The sequence below is a fragment of the Gorilla gorilla genome, chromosome 7 (assembly GCF_029281585.2).
Source record: "Gorilla gorilla gorilla isolate KB3781 chromosome 7, NHGRI_mGorGor1-v2.1_pri, whole genome shotgun sequence".
In the NCBI taxonomy this organism is placed as follows: Eukaryota; Metazoa; Chordata; class Mammalia; order Primates; family Hominidae; genus Gorilla; species Gorilla gorilla.
In genome coordinates this window covers 130,852,348-130,871,800 of record NC_073231.2, presented here as the reverse complement: position 1 = coordinate 130,871,800, position 19,453 = coordinate 130,852,348, and the positions used below count along the sequence as shown (strand labels likewise).

Below are 19,453 nucleotides of genomic sequence, written 5' to 3'. Positions count from 1 at the left end.
CCTCATGATTGTCAGATATTAAGCGCTTCCCAGGCCAAGTTTCTAATTGCTGGAAAACCTTTTAGGAGGAATAAAGAATCACCCGAGTTTGGACAGGTGTGAGTCCCAACTCTGTAGGAGGCGTTAGGGGGATTACAGGGATTCTTCCAAGAAACTGGAAGGTTATCCCCTTGCTTACTGGAGGGTTCTCAGTCCAGTAGCTATTCCAACTATTGGTTATAGTTGCCAGTAATTCAGTAACAGCCACGTGACTGTGACCGAGTCAGTGATCTTTAAATAAAGCCCCAAAGGACAAATTTGTCTTTTTGTCTTGAATTAGGGTGCGTACAGTCACGGAGCCAGTGTTAATAATCTGGAACAACAATGGAAACGTTCTGTGCTATTCGATGATGACAGCAGCTCCTAGCCCTGTGTAGCTATTGAGCTCATGAAATGTGGGTTGTGGGACAGTGAAATGCAATTTTTAATTTTATTTCATATTAATTTAAATATAAATAGCCACACATCGCTAGGAGCTGCTGTACTCAATAGTGCAACTCTAGAAAAATCTTGGAGAAAGAATGATAAGCCAAATGAGTAGGTAGAATAAGTTTCTCATCCATCCCAGGCTCCTTAGCCTCTTCAGCAGCTTATTAAAGCTTGAAGTGCGTGAGTACCAAAAATAGAAAATGTCGCTAACAAAGATTCATTGTGCAGTAGACGAGAGCAAGTTATATTAAACTGACTTTATTTCTATTTCCAGTTCTAGATTGATATTTTCAAGAGGATCCTTGACACAGAGTATACTACACATAGAACATTAAGCAAAGAATTATATGGGCTGGATACAGGGTTTCAGGGACATTTTTACGTGGCCTGAAAGAACCTACTATTTTCTTGGATTTGCTGCATTCTAATTTTTAAATAATGCTACTCTGTAAATTCAAACACTTCCTATTTATAAATAGCATTTTTGGATTGACGTTTTTCACATAAATAGAGTGATAGTCTTGTATGAATAGTGGTCAAAAATAATACATCTGAGGTCATTTAATACTTTTGACCATTACAAGCTCCATTTAGCTAAGTAACTCTTGTTCATTCTTAGAGAAGGCCACCCTCCTTTTCTTTTTTTTTGAGACAGTCTCACTCTGTCGCCCGGGCTGGAGTGCAGTGGCACAATCTTGGCTCACTGCAACCTCTACCTCCTGGGTTCAAGTGTTTCTCGTACCTCAGCCTTCCAAGTAGCTGGGATTACAGGTGTCCACCACCATACCCAGCTAATTTTTTTATTTTTAGTAGAGACAGAGTTTCACCATTTTGGCCAGGCTTGGTCTCGAACTCCTAGCCTCAAGCGATCAGCCTGGCTCGGCCTCCCAAAGTGCTGGGATTGCAGGTGTGAGCCACTGTCTTTTCCTTAACTCTTCTCTGCCCCCAGCAACTCAGAGGAAATGCGTTTATTTCCACCTTATTGCTGCTTGCATTATAATACTGTCTTCCCTCCTCTCCCCACCTCCCTCACTCCCCTTTGCCAGTCTTTTAGGAATACTTTGTCCAGAGTAGAAAAGAAGACATTTATAGGCAGAGAAAGTTAGAGTGTGCTATTGACCTTATGATGCAGACAACACTATGAGGGCAAACTGAACTCTCTCAAGCCTGACCCAAAGATCGCTTCCTATCATCCAACCATTGCAGATAATCTCCAAGTATCATTTATGGTCATAGCCACTTTTCAAGTACTGTAGTTAATCCACCATCCTAGCATAACTCTATATCACAGATTTGTTCTTTGAATGGTTAATTATATTTCATTACAACTGGCTTCCACTGTTACCCTCTATGTTTTATTTTGTACATTCAAAAACGTTATTCTGAAATGGTGTCCATAGGCTTCACCAGATTCCCAAAGGGGTCCAAGGCTATATTAGTCAATTCTCACATAATAAAGACATACTCAAGACTGGGTAATTTATAAAGGAAAGAGGTTAGATTGACTCACAGTTCAGCATGGCTGTGGAGGCCTCAGGAAACTTACAACCATGGTGGAAGTGGAAGCAAACATGTCCTTCTTCACGTGGCAACAGGAAAGAGAAATATAATCAAAAGGAGAAAAGCCCCTTATAAAACCATCAGATCTCGTGAGAACTCATCCACGATTACGAGAACAGTATGGAGATAACCACCCCCATAATTCAATTACCTCCCACTGGGTCCCTCCCACGACACATGGGGATTATGGGAACTACAATTCAAGATGAAATTTGGGTGGGGGCACAGCCAAACCATATCAGACACACACTCAAAATTAAGAACCCTGGATTAAGGGGCTATCATTGTTAAAATTTTCGTGAAAGATTTTATGTAGATTATTTTGTAATCCAGATAATTATAGAACCTATAATCCTGAGTGGCATGGACAGACTTAATATTCACCCAATTTGAGAATACTAGTGTGAAATGGCATTCCTAGAGCTTGAGAAAGTTCCATTTAGGATAAATAAAAGGAAGTAAGTAAGACTTCTCACAGCAGCTACTAAATTTGGAGCATTTATTCCAAAAGGTTAAAAATATAGCTTCAAAAAAGACACCTTTGATACATGAACAACTGAACATTAATAGATCACTTTGTGAATCATAGACTTTGGGTTTGGGGTATTTTTAGGTTGGGGTATGGGAGTCCATCCAGACATTCCTTGAAGGGCCTCTGGTGCTCCATTAGGTCCAGTGCTGGTCTTAGCCAAGAGATCAGTTCAGGAAATCCTTATTTTTTTTCCTGTAGAGTGATGTGAAGGCCCAGTGAAGAATTGTCATCTTTGTGTTTACCTCCTCACTGTCACTCTGAAATGCTTGAATGCACTACCTGTTCTTTCTCTTGCTTGTGCACAGGTTGGGCAGATGCAGATTCTGAGACAACAGATTGCCAATGAATTAAATTATTCTTGTCGGTTTGATTCTAAACATCTGGCAGCTGCTCTGGAGAATCTTAATAAGTAAGTGCCAGGGTTTGAAACAGCCATCCATGGGCTTGGATTGTTTATTATCTACGCACCCCAGTTTCTTCAGTTCTTACTCTTTTAAGTTATTTTTGGGTGGAAGGTCTGAATTTACAGGCTTCCTTGCCACAGATAATCAAATCTGTCTTCGGAGCCTCTTTCCTCAGTATTGTCCCTCCGTTTATCTCTGTCTCTCACTCACTCTCTCTAATGGATTCATGTATTCAGCAGACATGTACTGATCACATGATTCAATACATGTCATCTAAACAAATGAGTTCATTAGAGCGAGTGAGAGACACACCAGACACTGCTAGATACTTGCACAGATTTTAGAAAGCAATTATCACCAAAATCCGCAACTGGCTTTTTACAGGGCTGATCACTCATCATCCAGAGGGCAGTTGGAAGTGTGTTGATTACCAAGAGTGGTTATGGAGGCCTGTCCTAGAGGGAACTCATATCCTCTGCCTCACCAGCAACCTGCTGTCGTTTGAGGCTGCCTACTTACAGATAAATAATCTGTGCTTCTCACTGACCAAGTCAGTGCTTTTGACAAAGCAGGTATTAAGAACAGTTCAGTCAATACATGAAAATTTGAATGGTGAATGCATTTGATTGAGGTTGATTCCAAAAGATGAAGTAATTCTAGGTCAAATTTTCCACTTAAAACCAATCACAGGCATGGATTGAGAATTAGCGAGATCAAGCTCTCATTTTACAGATGAGGAAACTGAGGCTTGAAAAGATTACATCACTGCCCTATATTAACTCTTGTATAAATTCATTTACTCACTAATGTTTATCTCCGGGGTTTTTCTTCCTTTAGGGCTCTCCTAGCAGACATTGAAGCCCACTATCAGGACCCTTCACTTCCTTACCCCAAAGAAGATAACACACTTTTATATGAAATCACAGCCTATCTGGAGGCAGCTGGCATTCACAACCCACTGAATAAGGTGAATAATTAAAATATATAATGGCGGGGATGGGGGTACAGAATGGTATTTGGCCCAGGTAACAGATTACTGTGCAGAAATACCAGAGGAACCTGGGTTCAGACCCCAGAGCCTTCATTCCATTCAGTTCCCTGCCCTTTCTAAGCAGTCATCACACTTTCCCCGCCTGGCTCAGGTCTGTGAGAATCAAGTGCTATAGCGCTGGTGAAAGCTCATGACAAAGGGGAAGGTGCTGCCTCCGTGTAAGAGATTAGTTTTGGGTTTCACTGGGGTTTGCCGTTCAATCATCAAGGCCCAACAAACCCAAAATGGTAGCATTGATCTGTCTTGCCAAAGGTGCTTCCCCTTGTGGCTGACAGTAATCCCAGTCATCATAGAAGCTACAAACTCTTCCCTGCAGTTGTGAGCTCAGAAAACCTCTAAGAACTGAAAGTTTTTTCATAACTTGGTGCCAGATCTCTTTGCGTGGCAAAATCTGTCCTGAGCTGACATAAGGCTGTTTATACTAGTTATTTATCCTCCTTACTGTAAACATTCATATATTTTGATGCAGACTTTGATTATAGTAACTTTGATTATAGTGCATTACGCCAGCCCCTATGTTATCTTTCTAAATCTGTAAAATTTGAAATTCTGAAAGCTGTATTATCCCTTGTGTTTTGGATAAAAGATTATAAACCTGAATAGTAGCTAATGTCTTGAATATTTACTGCATAACAAGTGCACTGTCTTAACCCTGATTGTGGATTATCTCACTTCATCTCACAACAAGCCCTATGAAATACGCCATTATGAGTTGAGGAACCTGAGGCTCAGAGAGGCCAACTAGCAAGTGGAGGAGCCAGGCAGTCTGACCAGAGCCCCTGCTTCTGACCTGTGTGCTACCCTGTCTCCTATGGAATCGGCCAGCTGGGAGTCTGGACCTGGCCATGTACGCCCTGACTGTAGTTTCTGCCGTGACATCTGGGAGACTGCTCTGTGACATTGCCTAGGGGACAGCAAATGACAAGAAGAACTTTGCTCTTTCTGCTTAGATACCACCACTCGCTGCTACATGGATCTTTTCCGTTCACTCTCCCTCCTCCTCTCTTTCTTCCCTCTTTCCCTCTCTCTCTCCTCTCTCCCACACTCCCCCTATATTCACCTCCAGCTCTTCCTTGACTGCTCTTCATTTTGCCTTCCCCTCCCATTCTTGCTTATCACTCATTCCTCCCTCCCTTCATTAATGACATTAACAGGATTCAGGGGAAAAGTCTTTCTAAGCAAAATTGTTTTCTTCCCAGAAGGGCAAATTATGATACAGGTATTTATGTGGCCAGGGCCAGGTGTGTTAAATAAATCTCTGAAGGCAGCAAATTAATGGAACCATCCACATTTCAGGAAAGCCAAAGAGCAAATTGAAGTAAAATGGAAGATTTTCATTTGGAAACCTGTTCTGTGGTATTGTGCAATGTGATTTAACCATCTATTTTTCTTACCTTTCTCTTTCCAGATATACATAACAACAAAGCGCTTACCCTATTTTCCAATTGTAAACTTTCTATTTTTGATCGCTCAGTTGCCAAAACTTCAATACAACAAAAATCTGGGTACGTATGACATTTATTATTTGCAATGAGTAACAATACCAACAGATTAACATCTAACTAAATAGCTTTTTGTATAGAATGCCTATGTCGGATATGAGATCTTTTCTTAGTTAAATTTATGTTTATGAAATTCGAGTCTTTATGCCTTTGAAATACAATGCCTTTTTATGAACTGTAGACAGTGGATTTATTCTTATTTTTATTTATTTATTTATTTTTGAGATGGAGTTTTGTTCTTATTGCCCAGGCTGGAGCGCGATGGCGTGGTCTCAGCTCAGTGCAGCCTCCGCCTCGCAGGTTCAAGCGATTCTCCTGCCTCAGCCTCCCAGGTAGCTGGGATTACAGGCACGTACTACCACGCCCATCTAATATTTTTGTATTTTTAGTAGAGACAGAGTTTTCACCGTGTTAACCAGGCTGGTCTCGAACTCCTGACCTCAGGTGATCCGCCCACCTTGGCCTCCCTAAGTGCTGGGATTACAGGTGTGAGCCACCGCACCTGGCCGGATTTATTTTTTTTTAAGTACACTTATTTATTTATTTATTTTGTTTAATTTATTTTTTGAGACAAGGTCTCACTCAGTCACTCAGATGGGAGTACATTGGCACAATCTCAGCTCACTATGGCCTTGACCTCTCGTGCTCAAGAATCCTTCCACCTCAGCCTCCTGAGTAGCTGGGACTATAGGTGCACACCGCCATGCCCAGCTAAATTTTTTGTATTTTTTGTAGCAACAGGGTTTTGCCGTGTTGCCCAGATTGGTTTCAAACCCCTGGGCTCAAGCGATCCACCTGCCTCGGCTCCTAAAGGGCTGAGATTACAGGTGTGAGCCATTGTGCCCAGCCCTAGACAGTGGATTTAAAATCAACAAAGTATGGTCTACCTCAGTAAGGGTTCATTGTCCAGCTTGTAGAATGTGAGGGACCTTTGTTTTGATTCTCTTCTTTAATGTTTAGGCAGCTAATTGTGGTGTGAAAGAAACTTCTTTTGGTTGATGTTCTGTTCTTTCAACAGGATGCATGTGCCAGCTGTGTATCTGGAACCGTGATGGGAAAAGTAACAATATAGTTAAGGAGATAAGACTAATATTATACATGAACATTTAATACTTTATGTATGATTGTATGTCAGAATATTCTGTACAAACAAGAGACACCAAAGCCTTTCAATATGTCTGTTGTCTCCAGGAATATAACCCTAATTTATTTTTGTCATTGGTCAGAATATTTTTGTAGTTACATAATAGATAACAAAGTGTTTCCTCTGCCTTCAAACTTTGTATCCAACTAAATGACATTTTTAAAAATCCACTATAGACTTTAGTTTACTTTAAAAGCATTATAAGAGCATTTCTACAAATGTAATCATTGTTTCTTAACTAGAGATTCCTAAATATATTTCTTCCTTACAGTACTTTCCTGTTTCATAAGCTTTTTTAGGGTGAAAATGTGGAATCTCTTTAATGTTTTTATTCTCTCATTCAAAAGTAATCATTGATTCTAGACACTGCTTCCATGACAATGCCTGTGATTGTCACAGAAGGCAGAGCATGATCTCCTCAATCAATACTTGCTGTAGGAGGGAGGGAACCAATGTGTGTTTGGAATCTGGCTTCACCACTTATCACCTATGTGACTTTGGCCAAGTCACCGCAAACTGAGTGCCCAACAGGTGCTGAGTCCCTTTCTATATATTGGTCAAAATCAGTTTAAAGGGCCATCCCAAGTGTAATGTAAAGGTTCATCTGAAGATTCAGAGATTCATGTTCTCTCTCTGTTCTCCCTATGTTATTATTCAATAGGAATATATGATTCTTGATAATGAACTGTCAGTGCAGAAAGAACCTTCTTTTCATTAAAGAATAACTTTTTGTTGACTTCTCATTCTAATATTTTTTTTCATTGTGTATATGATTAGGGCCTGGCACCTTGATTGTAAAGCTGCTTATGGAAAGTATCACTCTCCCTGGAATTCCCAGATCTTAAAACATAACACAACAAAATCTTTATGTATCCTAGAAATGTGGTATTTATAACTGACTATAATTCTTCTCATCAGTAAGACTGATGTGTTAATGCAGGAACTAAATTACAGTAGGACTGAGGAAGGAACAATTGTTTGGTATCTTTGTGGGTATTCAGTTGCTCATATAAGGGTGGGACTATCTCTAGACTCTCTATTCTGTTCCATTGATGTGTTTGTCTTTTCTTATGCCAATAGTGTCTTGATTATTGAAACTGTAAAGAGAGCCTTGAAACTGTATATCCGAAAAACATTTATTTAACCTTGTAAACACCGTTCTCAGCATTGACCTATGAAATGCATACCTGGCTTGGTCTGTGTTTGAAGAAAGAAGCTTCGTGGTGTAGAGCTAGTTGTAGAAGTGTTTGTTGTTAACATCACTCTTGCTTTCCACCTGGAAAGGATTATTTCTCCATACTGAGTCCTGTTAGGATTATTCCTCTATGTTCTGAATTGCCAAGGCCTAGGTTAGGTTATTCAGGATCACTTGTTTAGGCTTCTCTGGTTTGGGGAAGATTTTCCGGTCTTCACAAGAACACAAATATGGGATCTGAGGGTCTGTCTAACCAGTTAACTTGATAAGAAACTGCCAACCCTTTGTCCAAAGTGGTTGTGCCAGTTACACTCTCACCAAGAGTGAGTGTATGTGTAGTCCACATCCTCACCATTATTTGGTGGCGTCAGTCATTTTCATTTTAGCCATTCTTTTTTTTTTCTGAAACAGAGTCTCACTCTGTCACCCAGGCTGAAGTGCAGTAGCGTAATCTCGGCCCACTGCAACCTCCACCTCTTGGGTTCAAGCAGTTCTGCCTCGGCCACCTGAGTAGCTGGAATTACAGGCTACAAGCATGCATCACCATGCTCGGGTAATTTTTGTATTTTTAGTAGAGACAGGTTTCACCATGTTGGCCAGGCTGGTCTCGAACTCCTGACCTCAAGTGTTCCACCCACCTCGGCCTCCCAAAGTGCTGAGATTACAGGCATAAGCCACTGAACCCAGCCCATTTTAGCCATCCTGATGGGTATCTATGGTATCTTGTTGCAGCTTTAATTTGCCTCCCTGATGATTAATGATTTGAGCACTTTTTCATGTGCTTATTGGCCATTCCTTATATCCTTCTCTGCAAAGTGCCTGTTCTAGTCTTATGCTCATTTTTAAATTGTTTTTTTTATTACAGAGTTGTAGTAGTTACGTATATATTATGGATACAAGTTCCTTATTAGATATGTTTTGAGAATATTGTGACTTATCTATGTATTTTTTTACTGGTAACTTTAATGAGCAGAAGTTTTTACTGTTGATGGTGTCCAGTTTATCCATTTTTTTCCTTTATAATTATTCTTTTTTGTCTTGTCTAAGAAATCTCTGCCAGGCCAGGCACAGTGGCCCATGCCTGTAATCCCAGCATTTTGGGAGGCTGAGACGAGAGGATCACCTGAGGTCAGGAGTTTGAGACCAGCCTGGTCAACATAGTGAAACCCCTGTCTCTACTAAAAACACAAAAATTAGCCAGACGTGGTGGCACACGCCTGTAATCCCAGCTACTTGGGAGGCTGAGGCAGGAGAATCGCTAGAACCTGGGAGGCAGAGGTTGCAGTGAGCCGAGATTGTGCCACTGCCCTCCAGCCTAGGTGACATAGTGAGACTCCGTCTCAAAAAAAAAAAAAAGAAATCTCTGCCTTCTTCAAGGTCACAAAGATATATTCGATATTTTTTCTTACAGTTCTGTAGTCTTTGCTTTTACATTGAGGCCAGTGGTTCATCTCTAATTGTTTTTTGTGTACAGTATGAGATAGGGGTCAAGGTTTGTCGTTCCCCCATAAGACTATCCAGTTTCAGTACCATTTGTTAAAAGATTTATCTTTTTTTATTATTTGGTATATTTGTGACTATTCAATTACTCATAGAAGGGTGGGACTGTCTCTAGACTCTATTCTGTTCCATTGATCTATTTGTCTGTTCTTATGCCATAGTGTCTTAATTATTGAAACTGTATAGAGAGCTTGAAATCAGGCAACCTAAACCTTCCCAACACTGTTCTTTTTCAACATTGTGTTTCTTCTGGAAGACCCTAATCTCTGTCTCTGGTTTCCCATGCAGCCATCCAGGCAGAGGTCAGGGTCTCCACATTTTGGCAGAAATCTTTAGTGTAGAGCCAGGTGCAGTGGTACACACCTGTAATCCCAGCTTGAGCCCTGGAATTCAAGGCTATAATGTGCTGTGATTGCACCTGCGAATAGCCACTGCACTCCAGCCTGGGCAACATAGCAAGACCCCATCTCCAATTTTTAAAAAAATCTTTAGTGTAAAGGCCAGCTTTGATACTCATTCACTTCATAAATATCCTTCTTCCACTCTCTTGATTTCTGCAGATTCTTTATATATATATATTACTCAACATTTGTTTAAAGATACTCTAAAAGTATTTTATCCAGCTTTTCACTTAAGATAGTAGTTCAGGGTATCTAGTATGTCATGCTGCCGTTAACAGAAGTCAGTTGTAGTGATTTTTTTTCTCATTTACATTTATCTGTATCTTTAAAAATTGCTACAATAGTATACGTTAATTGAGTAATTCAAAAGAACCAGTAATGATAATTACAAAATTTAGTAACTGTTTTATTGGTTTTGAATCCTTCAGACCCCTGGAATGCCCTACCAATCCTGTGGCTAATTCAAAATATGGCCCAGAATTGTCATTCCCTCCAAAATATCATCTGCCAGCGAGGATGTGGGCCCCAAACATTTTGACCTTCACAGCTTTGGTATTTAATGAATGTTGCTGAAGGCAAGTACTTCATATGGTGTTGCAACTTGTTCCCTTGCAGGAATGGTCTGCCGAAAACCGACCGACCCGGTTGATTGGCCACCACTTGTCCTGGGACTGCTCACTCTGCTGAAGCAGTTCCATTCCCGGTACACCGAGCAGTTCCTGGCGCTGATTGGCCAGTTTATCTGCTCCACGGTGGAGCAGTGTACAAGGTACAGAAGACCAACCAGGACTACGTGGGACTTCTTGTCACAAAACCTAACTTAAACCTCGCATTACCAAATTCCTCTTATCGCCCTAATAGAGATGGGAAATGGTTGCTCACCCTTCTCTGTAAAGCAAGTCAGGGCATACCTCCTTGTTTAGAGCAATTACAGGTGTGTCCATCCTTAGTCACCCTGCCAGGGGAACTCCATCCGGTCTACTCACAGTGATTTTCCAGGAGTGACTCAGGACCATGAATAGTAACTACCATGGGGAAGAAAGTGCAGCCCTGTTCCTCTGCACTCTTGGATGCAGCTCTTCAATCTCAGCGAGCCCCTGCACTCCTGCTGGGCCACTGCCAAGAGATGATTCCACTCACTTCAGTGGGAGTCAGAGAACATATCAGTGTGTCAAAGCCTGGGCAGTGTCTGCATGTAGAGAAGCAAATTTCACAAGAGTTGCTATTTGATACAGTGCTTATAAAACTTTAATTCCTGCCAATTCTTTTCCCCTGCCCCTAAATGTGGCTTTTCTGGGATAAAGAAAAAAAAGTTATTTCCATGAGATACTGGGTCCTGTGCCTCCTTCTCTGCTATCCTAAAGGGTCAGCCTGGCTAAATAACCTTTGCTGTCATGTTTGCTTGGTCATTTTTGCCACTATAATGTAAAAAACGAATCAAAGCGGCTGGGCACGGTGGCTCAAGCCTGTAATCCCAGCACTTTGGGAGGCCGAGGTGGGTAGATTACTTGAGGTCAGGAGTTCAGGACCAGCCTGGCCAACATGGTGAAACCCCATCTCTACTAAAAAAACACAAAAATTAACCACATGTAGTGGTGGCCACCTGTAATCCCAGCTACTCAGGAGGCTGAGGCAGGAGGATTGCTTGAACCCAGGAGGCCTCAGAGGTGCAGTGAGCTGAGATCATGCCACTGCACTCCAGCCTGGGTGACAGAGCGAGACTCCATCTCAAAAAAAATAAAACGAACCAAAGCGATCTTCTAAGTCCACACAAAATACTACTAAGTCCTAAAACTGGAAATGATTTAATTGACCTCCCACTAAGTGCACGAATGAGCTCTAGGACATCCTTGACAGGTAGTCATCCAGCCACTGCTGGAACACTCTCACCGAGGGGGCTTGTGCTACCTCTCCAGGCAGCACAGTCCACTGGCTAAGTCTTGTTCTCATTAGAAAGTTCCTGATTGTGATTATTAGAACCTGTGTCTCTGGATGTTTCACTCGCTGAGCTTTTTCCTACCTTTTGAAATCATACAGAATAATGCAGTCTCCCTCCTTTGCAACATCACTTCCGATTTTGTATGCCATCTGTTGTCTTAGGTCTTCTCAATGTTTAGATAAGCCCCTTCCACCTGTTCCCGATGTCTTGCAGTTTAGAGGCTGCTCACCATAGTGAGTGACTTTTTCTGGGTGTTCCAGTGTTTTTGACCATCTTAAAATGTGGCTTCCCAAACTTGTAGTGAGATTCCAAGCACAGCCCTCCCCTTGGCACAGAGGAGTATTACACGTCTTCATTCTGGGCCCTCTGTGGACAGTAGAGCAGCTACAATTGCAGTGATGAGTCCTTTTTTTTTTTTTTTTTTTTTTTTTATGAGAAAGAGTCGCTCTGTCGCCCAGGTTGGAGTGCAGTGGCGTGATCTCGGCTTTGCAGTGATGGGTTTCTTGACATCCAGTGCATACCAGTGGCTCCTACTGATTTTGCATTCTTTCTAAACCCCAATATCGTTCTTTCCCGTGAGCTGCAGTCAGGCCAGCTCCTCCTCCTCTTAGTTAATGAATCGAACAGCAAACACTGGTGTTTTCCTGGGATAGATGTTAAGACTTGCTTCAGAAACAAGATTTTTTAACAATTGAAAAATAGAGGAGAACTCAAAGATAAAGTCTCAAAAATGAAATTGTAACAATCACGAAGTGAGATCAGTTGGCAAGGAAAGCAGTAGGCTCATAAAAACCCAGCGCCTCTGGCCCAGGCCCCCAGAGAGGAGGGGAAGGACTCCAGTTCAGATGGTGTGGAGGTGATTAGCAAGTAACCTCCACACAACTGGCTGTCCCAGTTGTAGCTCCCTAGCTGTCAACTTGGACAGGTTTTTCTTCCTCTCTTTCTTTTTCACTAATGGCAGTAAAGGCTTAAGTGTGGCTCTAGTCCAGCATGTTATTGGCAACCCTGAGGGTGGTGATCAGGCTACAGGAGACCAGCTGTAACTCAGGCTTTCTGATTCAGCAGAGCAAAGGAATCTAAGGAACCTGTGACGCATGGGAATTCCTTCCTTTCTCTTGCTCCAAGCAGAGCAAATATAGCCCTGGTCACAGATTGAAAGATTGAGAGCAGGGAGAATTTTTCCAGGTACAGTCATTCTTAACCCATTCAAAAAGCAAAGTTCATCAGCGAAATTAACCAGTAATGTATTAATAGTACTAAAAGTTATTTGTTAATTAGAAAATGCCAATTGGTACAGGAATTGGAAATCGTTTTAACACCTAAAAACTCCTTTTGATGTAAACAAGAAGGAACGTTAGCTCTATAAGGAGCCTGGCATGTACTTTGCTGTATTCCCAGCTCTGGAACAGTGCTGGAACACTGTAGTTGCTGAATGAATGAATACATGAGTAAAATCCCATATGAAAAATTGCTAGATGCTGTATTTATTTGATACCCTCAAATATGCAGTACATGCCAAGCACATTTCCAGATGCTGGAGAAACAAAGATGAACATATGACCCAGGCCCTCGAGGAGTTTATGCTCCTGATGGGAACCCAGCACACCATTGAAAAGAGGCTTGGAGAATGCTGCTAACTGTTATGACAGCCCAGGAGAATCAGGGAGGATTCCACAGGAGAAGTACCCAAGCTGAGACTCGAACAATGTCTAGAAGTTTACTTTCAAATCAGTGTGCAGGCTGGGTGCAGTGGCTCACGCCTGTAATCCCAACACTTTGGGAGGCCAGGGCGGGTGGTCACCTGAGGTCAGGATTCAAGACCAGCCTGGCCAACATGGTGAAACCCCGTCTCTACTAAAAATACAAAAAATTAGCCAGGCGTGGTGGCGTGCATCTGTAATCCCAGCCAGTCAGGAGGCTGAGGCTGGAGAATCACTTGAACCCGGGAGGCGGAGATTGCAGTGAGCCGAGATCATACCACTGCACTCCAGCCTGGCGACAAGAGTGAAAACTCTGTCGCAAAAAAAAAAAAAGTGTGCAGGGATGGGAAAGTATGGGACCTGCTAGGTATTGAATCATGGAAACAGAGGGAGATGAGTCTGGATAGATAGCAGGGATCGTGTTGTAAACGCCCATGGAAACCGTATAGAGAAGCTCACATTTACCCTATGGGGTAGGCTCCTGAAAATACATGAGCAAGGTAACAACTTGACAGGAATTAAGAGCATGCTCAATGTTTTTGTTCATCTTTGACTTCATTAGGTAATCTGTTGGTAATTTAGTCTTTCAGGATTCTGACCAAAAGGGCTTATGATGTGCAAAGCAGTTAATTGATCTAAACTGTTCTCTATCACAGCCAGAAGATACCTGAAATTCCTGCAGATGTTGTGGGTGCCCTTCTGTTCCTGGAGGATTATGTTCGGTACACAAAGCTACCCAGGAGGGTAAGTGATAGATAGTAAAGAACAATATTAATAGTTGTAAAAAGATGCTAATAATAGTGGCCCTGGATTCATCAGGAGTGAAGCCCAATAGGTCGTTCACAGCAGGTGCCTCTGCGCCTCTCGTCACTGCTCTACCCCCAGCTCTGAAATGTCCCTGCCTTTTCCACCATGGGAAGTGCCTTGCAGAGTTTAACACAATGCCCCTCCCGCCTCTTCTTCCTCTCCACCATGTACTCCTGTCAGCAACTCATCTGGTTCAGGAGTTAAGTGAAATAGGCAAGCCAGGAGAGATTCCTTAAGTGGCCAGAGGAAAGAAAGAATCACGGTGGTTTGTTCTTTCTCTCTCCACTGACCTGGTTCTCACAGCAAGCACAGTTAAGTTCATGCCACAACTAAATGTATATATGAGCACTGTTTCCAAAAATGGCAGACTACTTTTTACCTGCCAAGACATTCTTTCCTATCCCTTTCTCATTAGTAATTCCACTTTGTTAAATTTTAGCTCAAAGTGGAGAGCTCGATACTGAAAAATACAACTTTCAGTAGATACTGAAAATCATTTGATTTTTAGAAATTAGTAGGTTAGGAATCAAAGATACTTTCTTACAACATGAGCCAAAGATGAACATTTAAAATTAACTAGCAATGTCAGTACATAATCGTGAAATGTTAGTGGCATTCCCATTAAAGCCAGGACTGTCACAGTGTCATGACAACTATACAGACTCTTGCAACTACTTTTGTTATACAGGTGCAAGACAATAAGAAATGAAATGAAAATAAAATGCATATTGGAAAGAAGACAAACTCTGTATTATTTGAGATTGTCTTCCTTTTTCATTTTATTTTTCCATAAGTTATTGGGATACAGGTGGTATTTGGTTACATGAGTAAGTTCTTTAGTGGTGATTTGCGAGATTTTGATGCACCCATCACCTGAGCAGTATACACTACACCATATTTGTAGTATTTTATCCTCACTCCCCTCCCATTCTTCCCTCCAAGTCCCCAAAGTCCATTGTATAATTCTTATGCCTTTGCGTCCTCATAGCTTAGCTCCCACATATCAGTAGGAATATACGATGTTTGGTTTTCCATTCCTGAGTTACTTCACTTGTAAGAATAATCTCCAGTCTCATCCAGGTCACTGCAAATGCTGTTAATTCATTCTTTTTTATGGCTGCGTAGCATTCCATCGTATGTATATACCACAATTTCTTCATCCACTCATTGATTGATGGACACTTGGGTTGGTTCCACGATTTTGCAGTTGTAAATCGTATTGCTGTAAACATGCATGTGCAGGTATCTTTTCTGAATAATGACTTCTTTTCCTCTGGGTAGTTACCCAGTAGTGGGATTGCTGTATAACTGTCTTCCTTGAATACCCAATAGAATCATGTGAAAAACTATCAAAATAATACAGAGATCAGAAAACAAGCTGGCTACAGAATAAATGTATGAAATACATTAATCGATTAAAAAATACAGTGTGAAAAAGGACCTATTCACAGAAATAACAAGGCAATGATATAGCTAAGAATAACCTCTACAAGAAATATGAAAGAACACTTTATTAAAAAACTATAAAAATTTTAAATATAAAATTTGAAAGTCCATGTTTCTGAATGAGGGTCCTCGAATATTACAGAGATAATAGTTCTATCTAGTTTATAGGTTTACTGCAGTTACAATCGAGATTTCAGGTACTTTTTTAACTTCAAAGAATATATTTTTTAAAATGTCATAGGACTTAGGCAAGTCCTTTTTTAAAAAAAGATATTAAAACATTATATCAAGTATTAAAACACTGTAAAACTGTAGAAACCAAAATAGGGTGGTACTGGTATGCAACTAAATAGAAGGAACAATGAGCAAGAATATGTAGCCTAGAAACACACCCTGTGCATACAATGGTACATAAGGAAAAGTAGCATCTCAAATTAAGGGAGAAAGGGAATATTAGTCAATAGATGTAAGTTCACACAGTTAAAAAATAGCAACTTAGTCCCCTTTACATCTCCTATGTTATCAAAATTAATTGCAGATAAAGGGTTAGTGTGAAATATGAAACAAATAAATTAGCCGAAATTTTAGGCAAATATGTATCAGCTCTCAGAACTTCCTAAGTATAAAACCAAAAGAAGAAACTATAAAGAAAAAGATTTAGAGATTTGATTTTTTATAAATGCTGAATGTAATTAATTCTGTGTCAGTGTCTCAATTAAAAAACAAAAGACAAAAGAGGAAATACCAACAAAGGACTAGTTTCTTGATTTATAGTGTGCTCTTCAAATCTTCAAGTTCAGTATGAAAAAGATGTCCAAGCCAATAGAAAAAAAGCAGGGGAAGGGCAAAGGAAATTAAGAGGCAGTTTTCAAGAAAATAGAAATGACAAACCTTTGGATTCAAGGGACAAAAATCCAAAGAATACAAAAATTACTGTTTCCACTTATCAGGTTGGTGAAAGGTAAAATGTTGGGCCCCCATTATTCGGAAGCATTTGGAGAAATGGGACTTGTAAGTGCTGTTAATTGGAATGTAAATTGACAGCCTTTGAGGAGGGCAATTTAGCTTTATCTATTTTAAAAAAACATTTGTAATATACTTACCCTGATCCCAGCAATTCCACTGCTAGGAATTTTACCTGCTGGATATATGTGCAAAGGTTTACCAAGATATGTGCACAAGGATGTTCATAATGTAAGATTTAGCAGAGGTAAAGAAGGACACAATATTATGTGATCCTAATTTTGATTATGTGTGTGTGTGTGTGTGTGTGTGTGTGTGTGTGTGTTTGCATATGTAAGTAAACTGGAAAAATTCATTACAAAAGTTACCAGTTTTTATTTTCTCTAAGGGATTAAGATTAAAAAAAATTTTTTTTAAATTTTAAGCTCTGGGCTACACGTGCAGAACGTGCAGGTTTGTTACATAGGTATTATACATGTGCCATCTGTCGCCAGGCTGGAGTGCAGTAGTGAGATCTCGGCTCACTACAGCCTCCGCCTCCCTGGTTCAAGTGATTCTCCTGCCTCAGCCTCCTGAGTAGCTGTGATTACAGACGCGTACCACCACGCCCTGCTGATTTTTTTATTTTCAGTAGAGATGGGATTTCTCCATGTTGGTCAGGCTGGTCTTGAACTCCTGACCTCGTGATCCACCCACCTCAGCCTCCCAAAGTGCCAGGATTACAGGCGTGAGCCACCACGCCCAGCCTAGGTTTTAAGCCCCACATGTATTAGGTATTTATACTAATGCTCTCCCTCCCCTTGCCCTCCACCCACTGTAAAAATAATTTTTATACTCTTCTGCATTTGCTAAATTTCCTCTCATTAGCAGGTGATACCTTTATGATCAGAAGAAAAATTAAACACTGCTTCTAAAAAATACTCATCTCCAGCACTTGGAGATCACCTACCTCTACATTCTACCCAACTGAGCCCAATTTAGTCTTCTCAGGGCTTTGCCCAAGAACAGTTCAGGAATGCATGCCTCTGAGGGCCTTCCTGCTCTTCCCCTTCTGGCCTTGGTATCTCATTCTCATTCCTGCCCTCCCCTACCTCTCCAACCCCATCACTTGCCAGCCATCTTGTTCTTTGTTGGTCATCAGTTAATAAAGTGTATTATTAGGTGACCTGAGTACTTGTCAGTACTTCCCAGAGGCAAGAACATTCCTTGCAGATCAAGGTACCTTTAAGAGCCAAGAAGCTCAGATTTGGAGGCAGCAGAGCTGTACTGCATCCCTTCAAATGTTAGCAGTGCCAAGAAATGAGACGCTAGTCTAGGGGGCACCAGAAGCAGAAAGGGGCTGTTTCAAGGAGTCGTCCGCCCATGGGAGTCTCCTCTTCTATTATTCACCTTGCTCCAAGGATACCTTTTCTTTTACGTATGAAAATTTTGTAATTGTTCAACTATAACACCATGAATAATTTAATTCTTTAATTTTTCAGGTTGCTGAAGCACATGTGCCTAATTTCATTTTTGATGAGTTCAGAACAGTGCTGTAACTGTTTTGTCCTACTTCTTCAATGGAAGGATTGTCCTTAGATCTTCCCACCATCACTAAAATGAATTTCAAGATGAAAAGAAACTCAGTTGCTCATACAACTGCATTTTTTGCTGTCTATTATGGGAAACATCAGACGTTCTGAGTAAGATATATCTCATGGCATTAGTTAATATAACTGATATTGTTTAAATCATGGTATTACATGCAATTTATATCATGTAAAAGCAGAACACATTTTTGTACTGCCCCTCTTAAATGCTGAATGTAACTGTTATGTATAAATCCATTTAGTTTTATGTTCTAAAGAACTATTTGTGCAACTCCAGATTTTCAGTAAAATAGTATTACTAGTACCCAAAGTCGTCTCTGCTTATGATTCAAAAATTGTGTATTCACCCTGTAAAAAACCCTGTTTGGAATAAGAGATGACTCTGCTAGGTATAATAGCTCACCCCCAACAAGCTGGCAGGCACGTGGTGATAGCCAGACTAGTAGCAAATGTAGTGGTCACACAATCTGTGTCATGTACCATTGAAGTTTCTTGGTGTCTCATCATCCTCTTCCAATCCCACATGCCCTAGGGGGTCCACAGCATTCCTTCTGTAGGACTCCTTAACAAAGCTGCTCCTTCCAGTATCTTCCTCAGCAACCTGAGTCCTGCCCCAAGTCCCCACAACTGTATCATTATCCAGAGTCCTTTTTGGTAATAGCCTTCCCATAAGCTTAACTCCCTCGAAATCCTAAATCATTTCTGCATGAAAATTACCCTGAAAAGGAAGCTGCCTCTATTAGTCTGTTCTCACACTGCTATGAAGAAATATGGGTGGGGACACAGAGCCACATCATATCACTGCCATCCTACTGTGGCAACTTGGGTATCAACAACTTGGATGAGAGCAAGAAAGATGTTTCCACCCTAAATTTCTATGGTTATGTCCTTCTCTGGAGAGGAAGGAACAAACCAAACCAAACCCAGAAGCATTTGACAGTCATTTTGCTAGTGGTGGGGGAAGATTTGCAGTCAGGAGGCTAAGTTTGAGTCCTGGTTCTGCCACAAGCTACACCTTGTCCCAAGCCAGCCTACTGGCATCATCTGTAAAATTAGGACTAAAGGATTTCTCAGGTTCCTTCAGTTTTCTCATTTTATGTTATTTCTTTTGTCAGAAGGCCTCAAATTCTGATATTGAAGGGAAGAAAAAAGACTTTACAGGCTTTGATTATTTCACTATCACAGTAGAAAGGACTTTAAAGGAGTCTCAGTGGAGAACAAGGGTAACCTCGAATCCTGGCCATGAGGGCAT

The 19,453-nt window shown here is 40.9% G+C and overlaps 1 protein-coding gene across 1 annotated transcript in view; it reads left to right on the top strand.

Annotated features, from left to right (window-relative positions):
- Positions 1-18,505, top strand: part of WASHC5 (WASH complex subunit 5) — a 67,843-nt gene extending 49,338 nt beyond the window's left edge. The window contains exons 24-29 of the mRNA XM_031013664.3: positions 2,866-2,969; positions 3,802-3,931; positions 5,424-5,520; positions 10,373-10,526; positions 14,053-14,140; positions 18,094-18,505. Of these exons, the coding sequence (XP_030869524.2) occupies positions 2,866-2,969; positions 3,802-3,931; positions 5,424-5,520; positions 10,373-10,526; positions 14,053-14,140; positions 18,094-18,150 (630 nt within the window). The 3' untranslated portion in view covers positions 18,151-18,505. The remainder of the gene's footprint in view (positions 1-2,865; positions 2,970-3,801; positions 3,932-5,423; positions 5,521-10,372; positions 10,527-14,052; positions 14,141-18,093) is intronic.
- Positions 18,506-19,453: the final 948 nt, after the last annotated feature.